A 20,525-nucleotide genomic window follows, 5' to 3' on the forward strand; every position below is an offset into this window, starting at 1 on the left:
ATGCAACACCACTGGTCAGATCAATAAAAAAAGATAAACATCCTGAACCCAATTTTTCTGGGACAAAGAGCCTGTTAAGTACATCCTATTCAACATGTAGAGCTATCAAAGCTGAATATTCCATTATTGTAATTTTTTTGTCCTTCAGGGACACCAGGCCAAGCGAAAAAGACTTCTTTCCTGAGCTGCATGGTGACTTTCTCTTCTTTACAAAGCCTTTTTATGCTCTCTGGCCCTGAACAATGTACACCACACAGGGCACAAACAGTCGCTGGGTAACACACAACTTTCTATTGTGTCGTACTGAACAGTGAAAGCTTGCAAAAAGAGACAAAGCCGACATTTCAAGTTGCTGCACACAAAAAAAATTAAATAAAAGCAAAGCGGTATAAACCGTTTTAAACTTAAATCCATCTTTTATTGACGTTTATGTTCACTGTATGGTCTGTAACATCACAATAGCATACTGGGAAACGAGTACAGGAAGAAGGGATGGTGTTGTCTCATAAACCTGAAGGTGAGTGGGGTCACACATTACTCTTGAAATGCAGACCAGGTTAACATGACCTTATTCTGTCTTCAAAATACAGCATTTCTTTTTTTATAAGAGCTAAAAAGCACTGGAATAAATAAAAAAAGTGTGGAATTTACCAACGCCGTCATAAATCTGTCAACTCTAACAGTATGAATATAAAGAGTGCCTAGACATGTCAGAGGGAGGAGGCAACGGGTACGACGGTTCACTTCCATCCTAAAAAGCCCACATGAGGAATGTCACGTCTGTCTTTTGCTGTTTCGGAGCCGTTTCCAATATCCCGCCTCCCTTCTGCGGCCCAGAATATCGATACATCCGGGGAGGCAAAATTATCTTCGCTTAACATATCCTGAAAGTCAGGCTCAAATTATTCAGGCACCACTACCAAAGTCTTCCCACGTAAATCTTGAGATTATATTCCAACAACAAGAATTATTCTCACATACTTTTCTTTTTTCCTTTTTTTTTGGGAAAATTAAGGGGCGCAAAATGAGCTTGTTTTGTCATTAAATGACTGATGAGGAGAGACTGTGATGCTGCAGTGCTGCTTGTATTCGGTCCATGCAGTGGAATCAGTGTGAATAATAAAAATTACATTTAAAAAATAAAAATAAAAAAAAGAATTAATGTTTCTCCTTCCTTCCCTCCCTTAATTTCTCTCCTAGCCCAGTGTCTGATTTAGCTTAAACATAAACCTTAAAAAAAAAAAAATTCTGTGTGGCGAAACCTTATACAACGTTAAAAAGTCAGGAAGTGTTGGCGTGAATACATCGTAGGAGTCAACCATGGAAAGGATTCAATGTCAGAACAACAAAACATCAGATGCAGTAAAAAAAACATCCACTATTTGGGGGTTTAACCAACTGAACTTCAGTCCTAAAAGACAAATAATATCCTGCTACGTGTTCCACTTTCCTCCATGTTGTTCTTTTATCATCCCCCTTTCCTTTCCAACGTTGGGTTTTCACCACACTGAACATGCCCACATTAGTACATCTCACACACAAAATACACTCCTCCCTCAATCACAAAACATGCACAACTATAGAGATCCCACCCCTCCCACTCCCTCCCTCCACCACAAACAAAAGAAGAAAAAAAAAAAAAATCAATCATCCCATTAAACGCAACCGCAAAAAAAACTACACATTCAAGTACCTATTTGTCATATAGCATCAAGAGCAAGGGTACCACAAGAACATTACTCAGCCAGCAATCTGCTAGGCCTATTCTCTTTCAACACTACCACTTCAGAAAGCACATTTGAATGATAAAAAAAAAGAAGAGTATATTACAGTTCTGTATGTACTTATAGCCTATTGTAAATGCATCTACAGAAGAAAGAAAAATACACATGCAAAGTATGCGTATCCACGTTGTCAATGCCCACATTTGTTTCAAACGGACTGAAAAAGAGGAGGCCTTTTCTGAAATATATTTGTTTCAATCACTTATTAGTGCTCGAATTTGAAAGAAATGAAATGGACTCCTAGTCGATGAGAAGAGTCAAAGCAGGGCTTCCTACAGTGAAACACCAAAAATGTACGCCTCTCCCCAGATCTGCTGTACAAGGTATATATCATGCTCCCCTTGTTGTTTTCTTACCCACGGCCACAGTACTCTAAAAAGTCATATATAATTATTTTTTTAAACATTTTTTTTTTTAAAAAGGCAATTGATGGGTGGGGGTGGGGGGGGTTCCAATCAAAACCAACAAAAAAAAAAAGGCATATTTGTTTTGTTACAAGTTAATTGACAGCTAGAAAAGACAAGTTGTAGCACAAGCAGGATTGTGTGTGTGTCGAGGAGAAGGGGGGAGGAGGAGGAAGAGGAGGAAGAGGAAGAGGAAGAGGAAGAGGAAGAGGAAGAGGAAGAAGAAGAAGAAGAAGGTGAGGATGGAATTTCCCCTAACCCTGTCTTTGGAACGCTGCTGTGTGGGAACACGGTGTGCAACTTGGACTTTTTTGTGTTTTAATTTGTCCACGCGCAAAAAAGTGCACACATACACACACACACACGCATATTAGGCCACAACGAATACCATGGCTGGGAATTAGGATGAAACAAACCAATCAAAATATATTTTTATATGTATATATATATATATATATAAATATGAATTTAATATATAAGTATCTTTCTATCTCTTAAACAAGCTTATGATTCTGGCAATGTCTGCCAATGCAAATGACAGCAGTGTCTCTTCTGTCATATGAAGAGACAGAAAGCGAGAAGAGAGCGAGACAGAGGGAAGAGAGAGAGAAATCAACTGTGTAACAACATCCTACGGGAAGAGAGAGAGAATGAGCGCGGACGACGTGCAAGGAGAGTCATCACACTCGGGGTTTAAACCATCTTCATGTAATTCCTATCTGTAGCCAGGAACGCCAGCCCATGTCCTGTTTCAGTGAAGACGCAGTGTGGAGGAGACCGACAGACTCCGCCCTCTCACGAGTGCTCCCCTTGTGTTCAGGCGTGGGTCCGCCGATGATGAATTTGAGGGTTTGACTCAAGTCTTTGGATAGAGTGGGCTTTGGAGTTCTGTGAGGCTGCCAGGTGCACGGCCAGGTGAAGTGTTGGGCCCTCATCTAGTAGAGTACCAGTAATGCCCAGAACCCCATGCTGGAACGAGCCGGACAGCGTAGCTGGAGATTTGTGGGAGTCGCCGGCTTGTGTGGTCAGTTGGCTGCCAGTCAGGTGCAAGTAAAGTTCACACTTCAAAACAAATAATGCCACAAAAAACAACAAAAAAAGGCAGCCAACAAACCCCTTTTCCGTTCAGTATCTTACAAACAGGTTTGGTAATGGCTTGCTGTTGATTTGCGAGGGCCTCCCGTCTCTCTCCGTTCTGAGAAAGGCACCATAGAGCCCCAAAGCGTTCAGAGCAGGGCTGCTCCTGTGCCTCTGTCAATCCACCACAAAGAAAGCAAGAAGGGGGAAGAGAAACTGTGCTTGTTTGCCTCTCTTAAGTATATACCGTATATATATATATTTTAACTCAGTTGTTCTCATTTCCCCTCCATTTTGTTCTATAAAAAGAACCGACTAAACCTGTTTTGCAGTCCTCCACATTAGGTGTGTTGTTTGTTTCTAAATCCAGGATTTCTGCTTTGATTGATCTCGGTGTGGGGAATAAAAATGAAAAGAAAACACCCCAGAGGAAATTAAAAAAGGGGACTATGAATGTGATCTTGTGTGGAAAAGTGGTCCTGTTCTTTTGGGATCAGGCAGTTGTGCTGGACAGCTACCAGTGGTACTCCAACTCGGCTCCGCTCTGCAAGAGGGAAGCCACACGGAGATGGGGAGGAGGGATGGGGAAGAGGAGAGTAGAACATGGCAGGAAAGGAGGGATGGAGGAAGGAGGGAGAGCAGAAGAAAAGAAAAAAAAGAGGGCACACCATTATCAAATGTAGGAAACAATCATTAGTCACATTCACTGATTTCGTTCCCCAACCTCGACTCCAAAGGACAGGGTTTCCTTCAAACAGCACGACAACAACAACAATAATTGAACAAAGTTGAAAAGCAGTGTGACCCTGGGAACACTTTCAATGCAAGTGTGTGGGTTCTTTCTGCAATAATACGCCAACACAACAACAAATCCTTTCGTCTTATTGCTGGTAGTGACACAGAAACGAAGACTGCCAGACACGTGCGTGCAGTTGTGGAGAGACTGAGTGGGACAGAGATGCATGCGTGTAGGGCGCGTGACGTGAGAGGGGGACGGACAGGACCAGAAGACAACGACCATTCAACCTCATCAAACCTGGACAGTCATGTCTGCGCACAGACGTCCACACGCACACACACACACGCACACACCTTAAAGTCACAGAGCTCCACATGCCAAAGAGTATATCAAACCAGGACGTAGAGACTGATGGAGTGACAGGGGGACATGTGTTTCAGGTCACCACTTACATGCCTGTAAGAATGTGCGAGTGTGTGTGTGTGTGTGTGTGTGTGTGTGGTTAGAAGAAGGGGTGAGGGGTGTAACAGTTATATATGCGATCACTTACCAAATGAAACAGGAGGGCTGCGTTAATCAGAGGGCGAACACACAGTTAGACAAATCGATACATCCCTTATCAATGTGTGCGTGTGTGGGTATGAAGAGTGGAAAAATTCCACTACTTGTGCTGCTGTCATACAATATTGTCTAAAGAAGGGGGGAGACGCTAAACTCATTTTTCTAAAAAAATAGATTTTATATATATTTATTAATTAATAATTAATTATTTTTGTACGTTTAAAGTGCCATTAGTAAGTATTTACTAATTGGTGGATGCATTCTATAGAAATCAGGTGCGTGTTAAAATATGACTGACTAGTACTATGCTGATGCCAACATTAGCTACATGAGATAGTTTTGTCCGTTTATACAGACTCAAATTAATTGGTGATAAAACTGTTACATTGTCATTCTAACTTTCGGTTTTACGGATAGTTGTCAAGTGGAGATCCACGTAACCCAATTCAGTTTCCATTCAGTGCAGATATAGATACCTGCCAGTGTGAAATTTAGTAATGGATATATTCGCTAAATACAATAAAGTATACCAGAAAAAGGAGGTGAAATCTAATCTGTGACTTGGGAACATTAATCCAATAAATATGGGAAGTTGTGGAGAAACACACATTAACAGATATTGTTGCTTCTCAAAGCTGTCAAAAGATTAACAGGACATATTTTACTGATGGCACCTTTAATTGAAGAAGGAAAATGAAAAAGTTATATTAACAGCATCCCTTTAAGATGGTTGCTATTATGATTATAATTGAAATTGACTGAAAGCCACTATATGTATAACATAATAATTATAATAACAATTCCATCGGGACTGTTTTGTTACTAACTTCACAATCACAATAATAATAATTTGGGAACAACCACAAAGCTCTACAAATGGCAGCTTTAAGCAGAGTCGATGAAATCATTTTCAATTGTGTGAATGTGCACAAGACAAACAATCACAGTACCTCCACGTCTTTACAAACAACCCAAGACAACAAGGTGAACCATCACCTCACCATAAGCCACCCACACACAACCTCAGGACTTGTTCATCACTAGCAGACAACAGACACACAAGGACACACCAGACATAACGGCCAATAAACAAATGGACAGCGCTTCATGATGGCAATGCAAGGCTAACGATTAACAAAGTGACATCTCAGTGGGTCATTCCCCTCACACACATGGTCAATCATTTAAAAACATACACACAAACTCACATAATATGTAACCACCCATCCACAGCAGCAACAACAACAAGCGACAGGGTCACACATTCGACTCCCGGTTTTCAAGCCTATCCTGGGACAGAGATGTCGTATGTGTACAGATTGTAAAGCCCTCTGAGGCCAATTTGTAATATTGGGCTATACAAAATAAACTGAAAAGCCATTATGGGAGAAACGGCATGTTTCAGTCAACCTTGCTGGCAAGACTACCACACACACACACACACACACACACACACACACACACACACACACACACACACACACACACACACACACACACACACACACACACACACACACACACACACACACACACACACCACTGTTTACCAGAGGGAGCACAAATAAAAATGTCTAAAAGAGAACTCTATTAAATAGATTACAGTAGATTTTTGTGTGTAAAGGCCTTTAGACACAAACGGTTCTGTACAAACACCTCTCAAATAGTGGCATATATTCACCTCAACTAAATATAGTTCCTGTAGTTGATTAAAATATAATCAACTAAAGGAGGCCTTCATTTGAATCAGGATACTATGAGAAACATGCCATTTTCCCTTTTTATAGTTAAACGACATTGTACATCGTTGTATGCAACAAAAGGTAACCAACACACAAAAGCTGCGTACTTGGGGCTCTGGAACATATTGAGCATACGGACAAAGAGCAAAGATAATACTGCAGAAATAGTTTGAAAAGTAGGGACATTTTGATACTTTGCATTGAAACAGCAGCCACCGTCGTCCCCGATGGAGAAAGCCACAAACCCCACAAGGCACACTGTGCGAGTGTTTGAGACGTGAACCTAAAGTTGTCAGTGGACACATATGGACTTCACTTGGAGTAACGTCAAAAAGACTTCTATAAACGCTTCATATTCGAGAAGTCCCCTGGCTGTTGATTAAGCTTAGGGCCAGCACTCAAATCTATGCATTGATATTGTATTTGGCATAAGTCATTGTTTGTGTGTGTGGGGGGTGCAAACAAACGAACTGCTCAAATGAGAGTGCCTCATTTAGGGATATTTATAAAAAATATTAAATCAGGAGAAATGCTTTCATCCGCAGCCACTGGATTTGGTAAAAGCGCAAAAGTTCTCAGTTCCACTCGGAAGACTTTCGACAAAGTGGTGTTGTCATGCATGCATGCATAGCCCATTACGAAGGCCGACAGAAGAAAAAACTGATATTAATCACAATGGGAGGGTGTGCTGGGCTCAAAGCCACCTCTTACGTCAATTAGAGTTTGAAAATAAATACAATGCACTAAATCACCAGCTCGGTCCACCAGACGGGACGAATCAACATAGTTTTCAGAGGCCACTGGAGCTCAGATGTGTTGTATGGCCTCAAAGACTTTAGCATAAGAGGCCTGTGTGAGTGTCGTCAAAGAAGGACAACGCTCATCATTACATATATTGATACTGACCCCATCTTCCTCCCTGTATGGGTTCAGACGGTTGTATACTGCTTCAATAACACTGCGTCTGAAGGAAGAAAACAGGCAGAAAAGTGTGATTAGGTCTTTTGAGCTATTCAATTCAAACCATCCATCAAATAAAGTATGTGGAAAAACATGCATGTAGTCTTAATAATACACACACTAGATAACTGGCTTTTTTATTTACATGACTCTCTTTGTAGCTAATATTATTACACTGTGGACTAACGTACAAATCCTGCGTTATAAGACTGAGTATCCCTTTGAGGGCGATGGTCCTTACTTGCTGGCAAGGCCCCCCCCTGGTGGCAACGAGGGCATGCCGATGTCGGTGGACAGGTTCCTCATCACTGCTACCAGGTCCGGAAACCCCTCCTCGCAAGGCCGAGACAGCATCTCTAAAACAACAACAGACATGTTTACACACAAGTCAGTATTAACAGAGCTGAAGTTAGCCAAGAACAGCGGAGAGAAGAAGGGAGGGCAGTGGCCAGATATGCGACAATCGAGGAGATGAGAAGTGAAGACAGAAGACATACAAGTACATTTGTGGGAATGAGTGCACGTCTGAGACAGAGAGAGAGGGAGGGAGACGGGGACAGACGGAGGCCTGCAACTCAGTTGAGAGTGGCATGAGGCCAGGTCAATGTTCAGCCAGAGCATTCCTCTCTCCCTTGTTCTTTTCTTCTCTCTTTCTCTCTATCTTCCAGTATTAGACAGTACCTGAAGCTGAACACCCGTAGAAATAAGAGCACCTTACACTGGAATGTGAAATTAAACCCACTATGGAGTACCCATTTTGCAGTTGTATACACAATGGATAGTACAACCTTCAGTATCTTACAAATATTAGACCAAGGTTTTTTTTCCATTTTGTGGATCAAGAAAGAACTGGTAACGGGTTGGTGAAACAAGTGTAAAGATTCAAGATTTCTTGTTTGGTCAAATTCTGAAACAGCTGTTCTTTCCCCCGGTTTAACGGTAGCCAGAAGGGAGCTGACGTAACCAGCAAAGACTAAAAAAAAAGTCTCATTGTGTTTATCGTTGGGCCTCATGCCTCCTGAGAAGAATTCTTTTTTTGATGAAATGAGGAAAGAAAAAAGGACAGAAAGCAATACAGGAGGAGAGCAGGGAATCCATCCAAACAAGACAGTGACTGTTTGAGCGAGGGAAGGGGAGAGAAAGATGCGTCGAGGGAGGAGAGGAACAGGGAATAAAGACGGGAGAGGCTTGCTGAAATGGAAAACGGGGTCATGATGGTGTCAATCCTCTGCTGTGAGCCGGAGATAACTTGGCTGGAGGTTAGACAGTAGAGGGTGGCAGGCTCCGTTTGTGGAGAAACCCATACATACGGATATGATGTTTCATATGGAGAAATCTCTTGTGTCAACAAGAAAAACATTTGTAGGATCTAAGATGAAGACTCCCATTTCCATCGACACCGTTATAAACCATATTTTGGGCTGTAACTGAGGTTTATAGTCCTAACATTGTTGACATTTCTTTTAATGATAATTGAGATGAACTAACATCTATTCTATTATTTTTAAAAGAAATCCCATTATATTTGCACAGTAAAAATTGGTTATTTTTCTCCATCCACTCTCACCTTCCACTCGAGACTCCAGATATTTGTTGAGCTCAGCGTCTTTCCTCACAGCTTCCTCTGACACTTTGGGGGCGTTGGGCAAACACACCAACACAACACTCATGTTATCCCGACTCCCCTGAGGTGGCCGGCAGGAGAGAGGAGCAGAGAAAGCGCAGGTAAGAGAAGGAGTTATTGTGTAGCACTGAAAGAATTAATGAAGATGATTTCCTCCGCACTGTGACACACAGCGAGGCTGTGTTGATGCAGTCTGCTCTATTTCAATATGTCACAATATTTTAAAAATACATTTGCAATTTTTTTTTTTTACATCTGAACACTCACTATTTGAATTGATTGTAATAAACTGAATTCAAAATGACAAAACCTCCGCTCAGAACTGAGGAATTCTGCAAGAGATAAATACAATGTTTTAATTTTTACTATTTCGTGTTCGTAAAAACCCGGTAATTTCTGTTTTTCCCTTCTTGCTCATTTGAGGGACAGCTCAATGTTAAACTCAGACAAACATGTTCTTAGCTCATTTCTTAATCCTAAATATATTTACAGCAGGGAATTCAAATGGCCTTCTTCGTGACACAATTATTCACCCAAATAATTAAATTAAACTTGTTTCTTGGAGGACTTGATTGTTTCAACACATTTTAGTTTCTATAAGCCATAAGCAATCACAGCAAAAAGTCATGCTCAAAACCAGATTCGCACACACCTTGTGCAGGCAGGTGTCCACCACTTCATTGCAGACTCTCTCCAGGTCGTCAGACACCTCAAGCCTAGATTTCACAAACTCGCACAGCTCCTCGTTGGACATGACGTCCCAGATGCCGTCACACGCCAGGATCACAAACTGATCCTGTTCTGGGGCCCGGACCATCTCAAACACTTCTGGTTCGGGGCTAACCAGCTGCTCCGTGGGGCCCTTGCCATCCACACACTTGTAATCGAAGTCCCCCAAGGCCCTCGATACGGCTAGTGACCCGTTAACCCTCTGAATCATCACTGAGCCGCCGGCATTCTGGATGCGCTCTCTCTCACGTGGGTTGCAAGGCTTGTGGTCGAGTGTGGAGAAGCACACGTGGGAATTGCGGTATAGAACGGCTCGAGAATCCCCACAGTTGATGAAAAAGAAGAGATCGGGTGACAGGAGGATTCCCACTGCAGTGGAGCCACTACGGTCCATGCCGTTACGGAGGTCAGAGAAGCTGCGCATGTGCTCATCAATCTTCAGGAAGCCTGTCCGGATCCCAGATTTCACAGTCTCCACTGACGGAGGAATCAGTGTTGGGGAGTCACTGGCGGAGCTGTCTGAACCGGCCTGCGAGCTTTGGGTCCCTCCGGCCACTGAGTTAGCACCGATGATGTGCTCCAGAAGATGCTTAGAGCAGTAGTTGGCAACCCTTGAGCCAGCGTGACCATCGTACACAGCAAAAAAAGACCAGTCGGTCATACCGGGACCCGGAAGTCCCAACACAGCGGTGTGAGCGTCCTCCATCTCCACCCGCCAGCCCTGCATGGAGCTCAGCCCGTAGCGCAGGCCATTGCCCTCAGCATGCAAGTTGTGCTTCTCAGTCCTGGGCTTGTCCAAGAACGCGCCCATGGCTCTGCCCTAGAGAGAAAGAGAAAAGAACAGACAGACACGGGACAAAAAGAAAAAGAATAAAAGACACTGAATTTGAGTTCAACAGTTGAGTCCGTGCAGGCCTGCACTATGTTATGTTGACTCAGATTACAATACAGAGTTCAAAATGTTAATTAAAGCAGCAGGTTATGTTAAAATGTACATGTATTGATGTTATTGGATAATGGATGAAGGAAGTTGCAGAGGAAATGTCATATGAATCAATTCCTATTTATGCGACAGATCTGTAAAACTGAGTTTCTCCAGAAAGAATCACACAACTACTACAACTGTTTACCAGAGATGTGTTCAAGAGTTTCTAGGATTTAAGCCACACTAAATAATTTTTTTTTACACTAAATAATGTCAACATCGTATTGATGGAATGAAAGCACCCTTGTGCTAAACAAAAAGTCCCCTTATTACAAAGAGTAACATGTAGAAGCGCTGATACTGTGTGTACTGACCCACTTCAAGCACTGCTTGGGACCAAGCAAACGGGTACTGCACTAGTACCTTGTGTAATACCTACTGTTAACCACAGTTACAGAAAAAGAAATCTGCCTACTCAGTTGCGTGTTCAATAAGGTTCATTGAATGAAAAGAAACAGCAAAAGAGCACCTGCAAATATCGAATGTGATAAGTTATACTGGCGAAGTTACATTTTTACGGTCGTGAACATAATCTAGGCTTCCACTCACAATTGTAGTGAATTCAACTACATCTTCAAGGGCCCGAATATGTGAAGCCTGCAAATTGTTAAAGACTGCTTAAAGCTTTCAGACATGGGTGTTTTTCTTGTACCATTTACTAGAAAGAATAATTCAACCAAACAGTGACCATTGCTCATAATATCCAGAAATAACACAGCCACTTTGGTTTATGCTTTAAGAGACCGAGCAGCCAGCTTAAAAGCTTCTTTGGCCAGCAGGAGCTGGCTACTAACAGCATTAATGAACTCTGCGGAGTGGATCCACAGGATGCGTTATCAGTCTGTGGGTGCACCTGCATTAGCTTAATGAACAGCATCAGGCTTCTTGATAAGAGAGAATATTTGTGTATCCAGCCTTGTTAATTGGTTACGTAATGCGAGAACATGAAAGTATACGGTCTTATTGATTGTCACACTACTTAACGGCCTCTAATCCTCAAAAAGTGTAGTCTTGACTTGGACCTAAATTTCTAAAATAATCAATAAATGCTACTTACGAATAATGTCACATGAGCATCAGTCCTCCATTTCTAGTCTCGCATCTCACGGACCACACAGATAAAACATGTATTCATAACTGAGGAAGCTTTCTACACCAACAGCCTGCACTTCACCTCACAGTTTATGTGCTTCACTGACTTTTACATGCATCCTGTCGCTCGCTTGAGAGTAGAGTTGTCAACGGTTAACCGTTAAATCGGTCAACCACAGAGATTTTTTTTTTTTAACCGGTTATTGATTTCGGTCTATAATTAAGTTTACAATCTATAGGTCAGATAAATATAACCTGGGCGATGCTGGGCCCGATGTGTGTGTGTCCGAAACAACTGGACAAGCACACACACAGAGCCCAGTGACAGCGAAGCTGTGTGTGTGTGTGTTCAGCTGTGTCGCAAATTAAAGAGCAGGCGACAAAGTAGGCAAATGAGTATTGAAAATGGTTCAATTGATAATCGATGCGTTGTCTGATTGGCTTTTATACGGACCAGCAATCAAGCTATTTAGACGGAATATCCGCTGATAATTATTGGTGTCCGTCCGCTTGATCGTAAATGATTAAAATGGGGCAAGAAACTTCAGCAAAGCCAACAGAAAGTAAACGCAAATTTCCAGCAACTCTAAATCGACAGCGTTTCAAAATGTGACACCGGACCTCATTCAGTGCAAACACTGCTGGTTTGAATGTTTGAATGACTGAAATGATCAAGCAGATCTATACGTAACGTGTGCATGAGGTGAAATTAAATGTGTGAAATTAGTTAAAAGTATAAGGAATCCTCTCACAATTCACCACCTCACCATCTGCATTACCATTTTCCCTTTTCTGCATAACGTGCACGATGTTCCGTCACATTTGTTCCTAAAAATTACAACATTGCGTAGGAATTCATGGCCCCTGTTGTGCGTAAGCAGCCATTATACATGATGAGCCATCACAAGCACACTTTACCAAGTCGAGGGCTCTTTTATGTTAAGGCTGTTGATAAGTCATCAGACACAATGTGTTTTCCATATCTTGGTCCTGTATGTATAAATAAATATCAGCATACTTAACTTGGAACGACTGATGTACGCACAAAGAACTCATGGCAGTGACGTCATCCAGTTTGATGTCTCCATGGCTACAGAGCTTGGAGTGGCAGCTGAGTAGTTGCCATAGCAACATACGCAGTAGGTGTTGGTGGTTGCAGCATGCAACAAGAGAAGTGGACAACCGTGTGTGTGTGTGTGTGTGTGTGTGTGTGTGTGTGTGTGTGTGTGTGTGTGTGTGTGCGTCTTCATCTGGCCATTTATGGAAAGCACATGCATTTCATTGTGATTGTCTCACTCTCAACAAAGCCAGCCAACTGACCTGGCTCTGATTCACTGACACCACGCAGTTGATTCTCTCGCATGGCACTCTTGGCAAGATGAAGTGAAAGTCTGATTCTGTTTGAGAGTCCAGGTAGGAAGCTGGCAAACAGACAGGCCCACAGGTCTCAGACTTCAGACAAGCAGGGTAGCTTTAGCTCACTAACTCAATTTAACAGTCAGCTGCTGATGGGATCCACACAGGGCCAGATTAGCCTGTTAAACACAGACTACCCACAGGAGTGGACTACCAATAACAAAATAGCTCTTGCTCTCTCTTCTTTCTTTTTTTGCTGACATGCAGTTAGGGCTGGGTATCATTTATAAAATCACAGTGCCAGTACCAATACCCTTAAAGTGAGACCGATACCAATAGAGTACTTCATTTGATACCTTTTATTTTCTACTTCATTTGATACCCATCATGTGAATGGAAGCATTCAGTTGAATGCCACAACCACCGCATATATTTTTATCAGTGTGGGATAGCCATACTTTTGAACGTCTGGGTACTAAAATAATCACATTCAGGTATCATGTGCTAAATGATCATTAAATTAACACATTGTGATCAGTACAATGAGTCACCTTGTGAACAGACTGATGGGAAATGTAGCATGGCGGTGTAGGAGAAAACAGGGGCTGGAGTACTAAGGATAGAGCAGCGGAGTGAAATTCTTAATACTCAACGCATACATGATGTTTTTTCATGTGGTTCCCAAAAGAAAATCACAAAGAGTGAGACGGGGACATAGATAAAAGGATCTCCTGCCTCATCCTAAAAGTAAAATTGGAACTTTAGTCAAACTGGACGGCTCATTTTGGGGAACAGCAGCGCGTACGGCTGATTGGCAATAAATACAACTTGTGCTATTTATGAGGACCAGCGCTTTGTTTGATAACACAGACTGCAATATGTGTGGTGTTGCCTGAATATCTGGTGAGAATTGTTATATCCACTGTGGTGGACTAAAATCATCCCATATTGCAAACTCAAGTGCTAATCTCGCATAATGCAATGAAACGAGAATGCTGGATGAAAGGAATGCCTGAGTAGTGTCCGAATATTGGTTTACTGATACTGACTAAATTATTTTTCCTATTAAAATTATTTCCTACATAGTGACAAACAGCGAATAAGTATATTATTATTAAAAACACACGGGTCGAAGTCCTTTTAGCTAATGGCAACTAAAATGGAATCAGTTGTACTACACAATAAAGGCTCCTTTCTACAAATTGGAAGAACAAAAATATATTTCAGCCCCCCCCCCCCCCCTTGATGACTCATCATTGAAGTTGCATCAGAAGCAGTCAATTTCCCAAAACAAGTGCTCTTTGAACAGACAGATTCAGTCTTCTTTCGGTACTGTGGCTTCGGGGGAAGCTGCGGCCATTATTTGACCAGTCAGGAATCTATCAGACTATAGCCAAAGAAGAAATGTGCCATGTTAAACTAGACTGTGGGTGGTTTCTCTGTAACAAGAAGAGCATGTGTATGTACTGGCTCTCTCTACACAGAAACTCCAAAAGCGGAGGGAGGAATGGCATTGCGATTGCATGGGTTCAATATTTAACAGAAATCTAAAATGCTTTAAAAGCTATTTAAAATCCTATTGGAGAAACTGCGAGCAACACGAGCAATGTGTTTGAATATTACAACAGACAATAAAACGTGTCCAGGTGGCTCAGCAAACCTGTTTGAGTCTTGGTCAAGAGTCTACTGTCCAGCTGACATCACTGATAAGAGTCAAATGAGATGTGTGTTTCTCTTAACCACAAATGTTATGCAAGTGATTATCATAGATTTCATTCTTTGGAGATCGGTTTAAACAGAGAATATTTATGCCGGCCACCACTAAAAATTGATAACAGTGTTATCAGAAAATGAATCTGCAACTCAGTCTTTTTTACTGTTCAGACACATGCACACAACTCATCCATCTCCCCCCTTTTGGCACTTGACAAATTCATCTTTGAGTTATTTCGAGCTTGACCAATTTACACTGTCTGTATCTGTAAGTGATTTGATCAACAGGCACGACAGAAATTGTATAGATAAATGCCTTTGCACAGGCCAACATGGGTCCCACGCTAGCAAAGCTAGTGCAGGATTTCACATCAAGGTGCCAACACAAACATGCCACTGATGATGCTGCCATTTCTGGAACACAACGTCACACAAACCCAAGCACACAGCCACATAACACACCAACCAACCAATAAAACTACCCACGACAAGACTTTAACACAAGTTAAGGAATTAATAGGCCATCCGTGTCATAGTCACAACATCTGGAAATAAAACTGTGTAAAAATCATGTGGGCTCGTGGCCCTTTGTGGCATCAATAACAACCTCAATTCCTTCAAATGTGGTATATGTGCACACAAACCATTAGTGGCAATTATTTACCTCCACTGGGCCATCACAAAATGAAAACAAGGACGTGTTCAGTCGTAGTGGGAGGGGTGAAAAAGATGTTATCACATAAAGCGACACAAAATTATGCTGTTCACAAAATTAGCTGGTTTAACATTTAAACCGATTATAAACGGGCAGATCGATGCTAGTGATACGTTCACCAATAGTCCAGCAAAATCACAAGGTAACGAACAACAATTCACGTCTATCACTTTAAAAAACACAACCCCAACATCAGGCCTGATAATCGTAATCATAATTAACGTAACAGTTAGACACGTTTATCTCACTAACCCAGTCAAACGGGAGCCGAGTGTCAGTTGTCAGTTGAAAAAGGAGGCAACTTGTGTTGCTAACCAGCAAGCGAAGTTCACAGTTGTCAAAGTGGTTGTCTCCTCGAGCCAATGTTAGTACGACATGTTAACTCGTTACTTACTTCGTAGGGAAATAGCTATCTACCAGTCCTTCTTCCTGTGGCTTCAGTGGCGGGTGTGTTTACCCAGGCTTCTCATGAACGGCTTATCCCTCGTTAATGTTCGCCACTTTCGCTCCTCGGCCCCTGTCCGTCAGCTAGCTTTGATTAAGCTAGCCCGCATTTCACACGACCAGTTCTGCTTTCAGCATGTCTCTGCATCGGAACAGGGCTTTTATGTACATGTTTTGGCACCGTAGAGACAGGGAGCCCCGAATAAATACCCGCTCCGCTGGCTGTCGGTTGACGTGGGAGGACAACTCGTTTCGGAAAGATGTATCTAAGCTAATTTAGGCTCAAGCTAAATGTATGAGGAGGCAGATGACGTTCTTTTTCAACATGCAGTTCGGGGGGACGGGCGATTGTTTCGCTCTCGTCTGTGATTGGTCGAAAGCCGATTCAGAGCGGAGACACGATTGGTCAGAAGACACGTCGGTCGGACGCACAAACCCAGAGCCGTGTAAAGAAAGACTCGCGTTAACAGAAGTTCAAAACGCTCGATCGTCACATGATTCACGTAGACTGTGGCTTCGGTCGAAAAGGCCCAATCTCTCAGGTACTTAACTGACGTCACCTATTGAATGGTTGAGTGCGAGAGGCTGTAAAGACTTGAAATGGTGTCAATACACATGGGACAAGACTCTGCTGCGTAACCTGTCATGTGTTTTTATGCACCATCTTTAATCCTCCATCTTTCTGTGTAAATGTAATATGCCTGGCTAAACATGCAATCATTTTAGTTTATCTTCTTTTTTGGGGGCTTCCACGCTTTCCAGTGGTAACTGTCTGAACCATATAAAAAAATTAAAAAAAATAAAGTTTTGTCAACGGAAGTTCAAAATGCTTGATTGTCATATGACTATCGTAAACTTCAGATAGTTCCAAGAAGTATATAATATATATAATATAATATATATTTTAAGAAATCGATAACAACAAAGAATTGCACAATTTGCTAATCATGCGTATTAAGATACATACATTGTGTGGTTTTGCTAATATTTGAGGATTAGTAAGTGTAACAGCTAGAGTTGCCGGCCTTTTTTAAATATTTAGGCAAAAGTTCCCTTGTTTTTAGGTCAGATTTAGTGACATCTAGTGGTAATGTCGCAGATTGCAAGACACAACAGACTGTCACCCCAACCTTTCCAAGTATGTCAGAAAACTACGATGGCAATCTGGTCGGGATATAGTTTAAGGATTTTATGACTACAAGGAGATGCTTATTTTTCATGTCTAAGTAATTAAAAACACATATAGAATTTTAAAAACGAATACATTTAAAACAGAATCACAAGTTATTTATAGTTTCGATATAACTAAATATTAGAGCGGTAATGTTTACAACAACAAAGGCAGCATATACAGTCATTAAAATCCTGTCCTGGCTGATTTGTCTCAGCAGAGAAGTTTACACAAACAAATTACAGACTTCAGACAGACCTTAGTAAAAACAATAAAATAATGTTTTCTCTTTAATGCTTTTATTTAATGTTCATGCTTGTTGAACAGATGTATTGACAAAGTGTTGGCTTTTTATTTCCAATGTTTTATTGCACTAACAACTTCACCTGGTTCACTTCAGCCTCTCTGCCTCTGCTCTGTATGCTATATTTCTGTGTGTGTGTACTTGTGTGTACGTGTATGTACTTGTGTATACTTGTGTGTACTTGTGTGTGTAGCTCAGCCCGACACAGAGAGCTGAGGTGATGCTCGCTGCAGCGTGATAAGAAATTACACCAAAACATGTATCCATCCCATATCTAATGTAAAAACATGAAAGGCTCTCGCTAACTTCTAAGCCAACAAAAACATAACAATTCTTTGTTTTAGGTCATTAATTAAAAGTATATGAATGTAGTTATGAATATAATGTTATACACAGTTCCTTGAATGGACACGTAAGAACCTGTAACACTTTACTTAAAGTGTAGTTTCAAATATTGATGTGCAAATTAGTCGAGATTTACAATTCTTTAGGTTTTATAGTCATTTCTATTCATATAATGGCTGTTTGTCATGTGTTTTCATGTCGTTGTGATATTGAAATAGTCTAGTTTTACATGTAATTTATGTAAAAACTATTTGTCATTACAACAATGTAATTTAGTACAGATCACAGGAAGAGGATTGTTGTCGAGGTAACCACTAATGATAATATAAGTAAACTATAAAAATAAAATAAAGTATCTAAATTCATTGTCTGTTGGTTTAATTTCTAACTAAATACATTTTCTTGGATTTGAATGCTTTTAAATCAATACACAAACTAAAACTGTCTGTAAAGTTAGTAGCTAAAAGAGAAAAGTGTAAGCATTTTGGTAGTATTCCTGGAAAATGGTGGAGAATATCATGCAAAATGAAAAAAAAGGAGTTCTCATTGACCAAAAACACAAATAGTATATGTTTTTTGTGTTGTTTTTAAATGCAGATATCTTTCACATCCATGGCTCCATCCTGGCATCCCAGATCAAGCTGCACGTGATGGGGCGAGCCGCAGATGAAAGGAGGCGGACTCTTGAGTTTGCGTCAATGACGCTTATTGTTGCTCAAACATATACTGAAAGTTGATGGACGATGCTTTCCTGATGTCAAGTTGTTCACGAGAAAGAAATCAGCCACATGATCTGCCCAGATAATTTGGTTTTGTTGCTGCTACATTCTTCCTGATGCAAAAATAGAAGAAGAAAAAAAATGCAATTCTTTTAGATTGCCCAACCTTCCGTCCCATGACGCAACTACTGTGGCTGCAGCTTCTCCACTGCATGACACTCATGGCCCCTTGAAAGATTATTGCTCAAAGTGTCCTATAGTTTGAACAAGATCATTTTTAAACACAATGATTTGACCTGCGTATACCACTTTTTCCCCTGCATATTGACACCACCAGCATGCATATTCATGCGCTCATGATGATGGATTCATTTACTGATGGGTTCACAACTCCTGCACCAGGCACTTGTTTATCGTGCCACCTACATCATATAAATGAGGTGAAACACACGCTTTGTGTTGAAGGAGCGGCTTAATATACAAACAGAGGTTTCTTTATCGTTATTTTGTTTAAAGATCAGCACAAGTTAGCAGAGTAAACACTGAGTTAAGTGCCTCCGCTGCTTTTTTCTCTGCTCGTATGAAGTCACCCCATGTCTGATCCTCTCTCTGCAGAGTGCATGCAATCACGCCTCGCCTTGCCCTCCACTCTTCAAACACGAGAGCACTTGAAAAGCTGATTTCCTGCTCCTCAGAGGGAGCAGGTTTCTTTTGTCCACTGAGGAGCCGGGGTCAAAACAATAATTGTTGGGCAAATCGTGCCATGAAAAATATATATACAACGCTCATTTGATTTAAATGTAATTTTCACAAGTCTTCTCTTTCAAGCCTCCTTTAAAAAGCGTGTTACACCGCGGGGCTTTATCGGATGTTTGTGGGGGCAAATCAATTTCATCTCCTGGATATAATGTACAGAGTGTTTCTCCTTTGAGTACGTGTGAGAGAGAGAGAGAGAGAGAGAGAACGTACACCACAACCACTTACAATATACATTGGCCCATTAATACACGTTCTGTGAGGGGGCAAGCTGCGCCCCATGCTTAATGGGATTACAGTCATTAACCAACTGTTTACTTAATGGGAGAGGACCTCTCTCTCTTGTTTTGTTTCCAACTCTCTCTCTCTCACTCCCTTTCTCACTCTTTACCCCTTCTCTCCTCCCCTCTCTCTCTCTCTCTCTCTCTCTCTCTCTCTCTCTCTCTCTCTCTCTCTCTCTCTCTCTCTCTCTCTCTCTCTCTGATCCCTAATCAGCGAGACGGCCTAGAAGTGCCTTGGGGCTGAATACAAATGAGCGCAGCTGCCCAATCCGGATTACTATCACACACAGCCTTGCGCTCGATGTACAAATTCACACACTCAGACACACATGCACGCGCACCAAAAAAGAGTGCACGTAAACAGGCTGCATGGACACATTTCATTGGCCAACACTTGCTGACATATGTGTTTTCCAAGCATATGTCACACTATGAATACATCTCACACATGCGTGCGCACATACACACACACACACACACACACACACACAAACACACACACACACACACGCACACACACACACACACACACACACACACATGCACAGACTGTTCTGATCACATATAAAGTCCAGTAGCTGACATATGCTGCCACGGGAACATGTGTCTGTATATTATAGGGTAGAGTCAGGGTGGCCATATATATTGCCAGTCATCAGCAAGTGGCATTGTGGGACCAGCTCTATTTTGAAAATAGAGACGAGATGAATATTGGGTCATTGTGAAAAGAAATGAAATGATAATAATTTCAGGGTTTGCATTCTCAATGTCACTGCATTTGTATGTAATTATTTAAAAAAAATCTATAATAATATGATATTCCCAGATTATTTAATTCTTGTGGTGAACTCGATTGTTGCCTCTCCTATACTACCTCATATTTTGAAGACTTGTTTTAATGCTCGTAACACTTTATTTAGAGCGGACGTTGAGGATTTTATTCTGTGACCTGGAAGCTGCCATACAACCAGAACTATTAGCCACTGGGCAGCTTCACTAGAGGAGTTGGCCATTGATGCCATGC

At 41.5% G+C, this 20,525-nt stretch overlaps 1 protein-coding gene across 1 annotated transcript; it reads right to left on the bottom strand.

Moving 5' to 3' along the window:
* Positions 1-396: 396 nt before the first annotated feature.
* ppm1ba (protein phosphatase, Mg2+/Mn2+ dependent, 1Ba) lies at positions 397-16,261 on the bottom strand. Its single transcript, XM_034551490.1, has 6 exons — positions 15,876-16,261; positions 9,544-10,440; positions 8,835-8,952; positions 7,509-7,623; positions 7,214-7,271; positions 397-3,809 (listed from the first exon to the last, which is right to left on the bottom strand). The coding sequence occupies exons 2-6, from the start codon at positions 10,429-10,431 to the stop codon at positions 3,780-3,782; spliced, it is 1,209 nt and encodes a 402-aa protein (XP_034407381.1). The 5' UTR covers positions 10,432-10,440; positions 15,876-16,261; the 3' UTR covers positions 397-3,779.
* Positions 16,262-20,525: the final 4,264 nt, after the last annotated feature.

The sequence above is a fragment of the Cyclopterus lumpus genome, chromosome 15, assembly GCF_009769545.1.
Source record: "Cyclopterus lumpus isolate fCycLum1 chromosome 15, fCycLum1.pri, whole genome shotgun sequence".
Taxonomy (NCBI): Eukaryota; Metazoa; Chordata; class Actinopteri; order Perciformes; family Cyclopteridae; genus Cyclopterus; species Cyclopterus lumpus.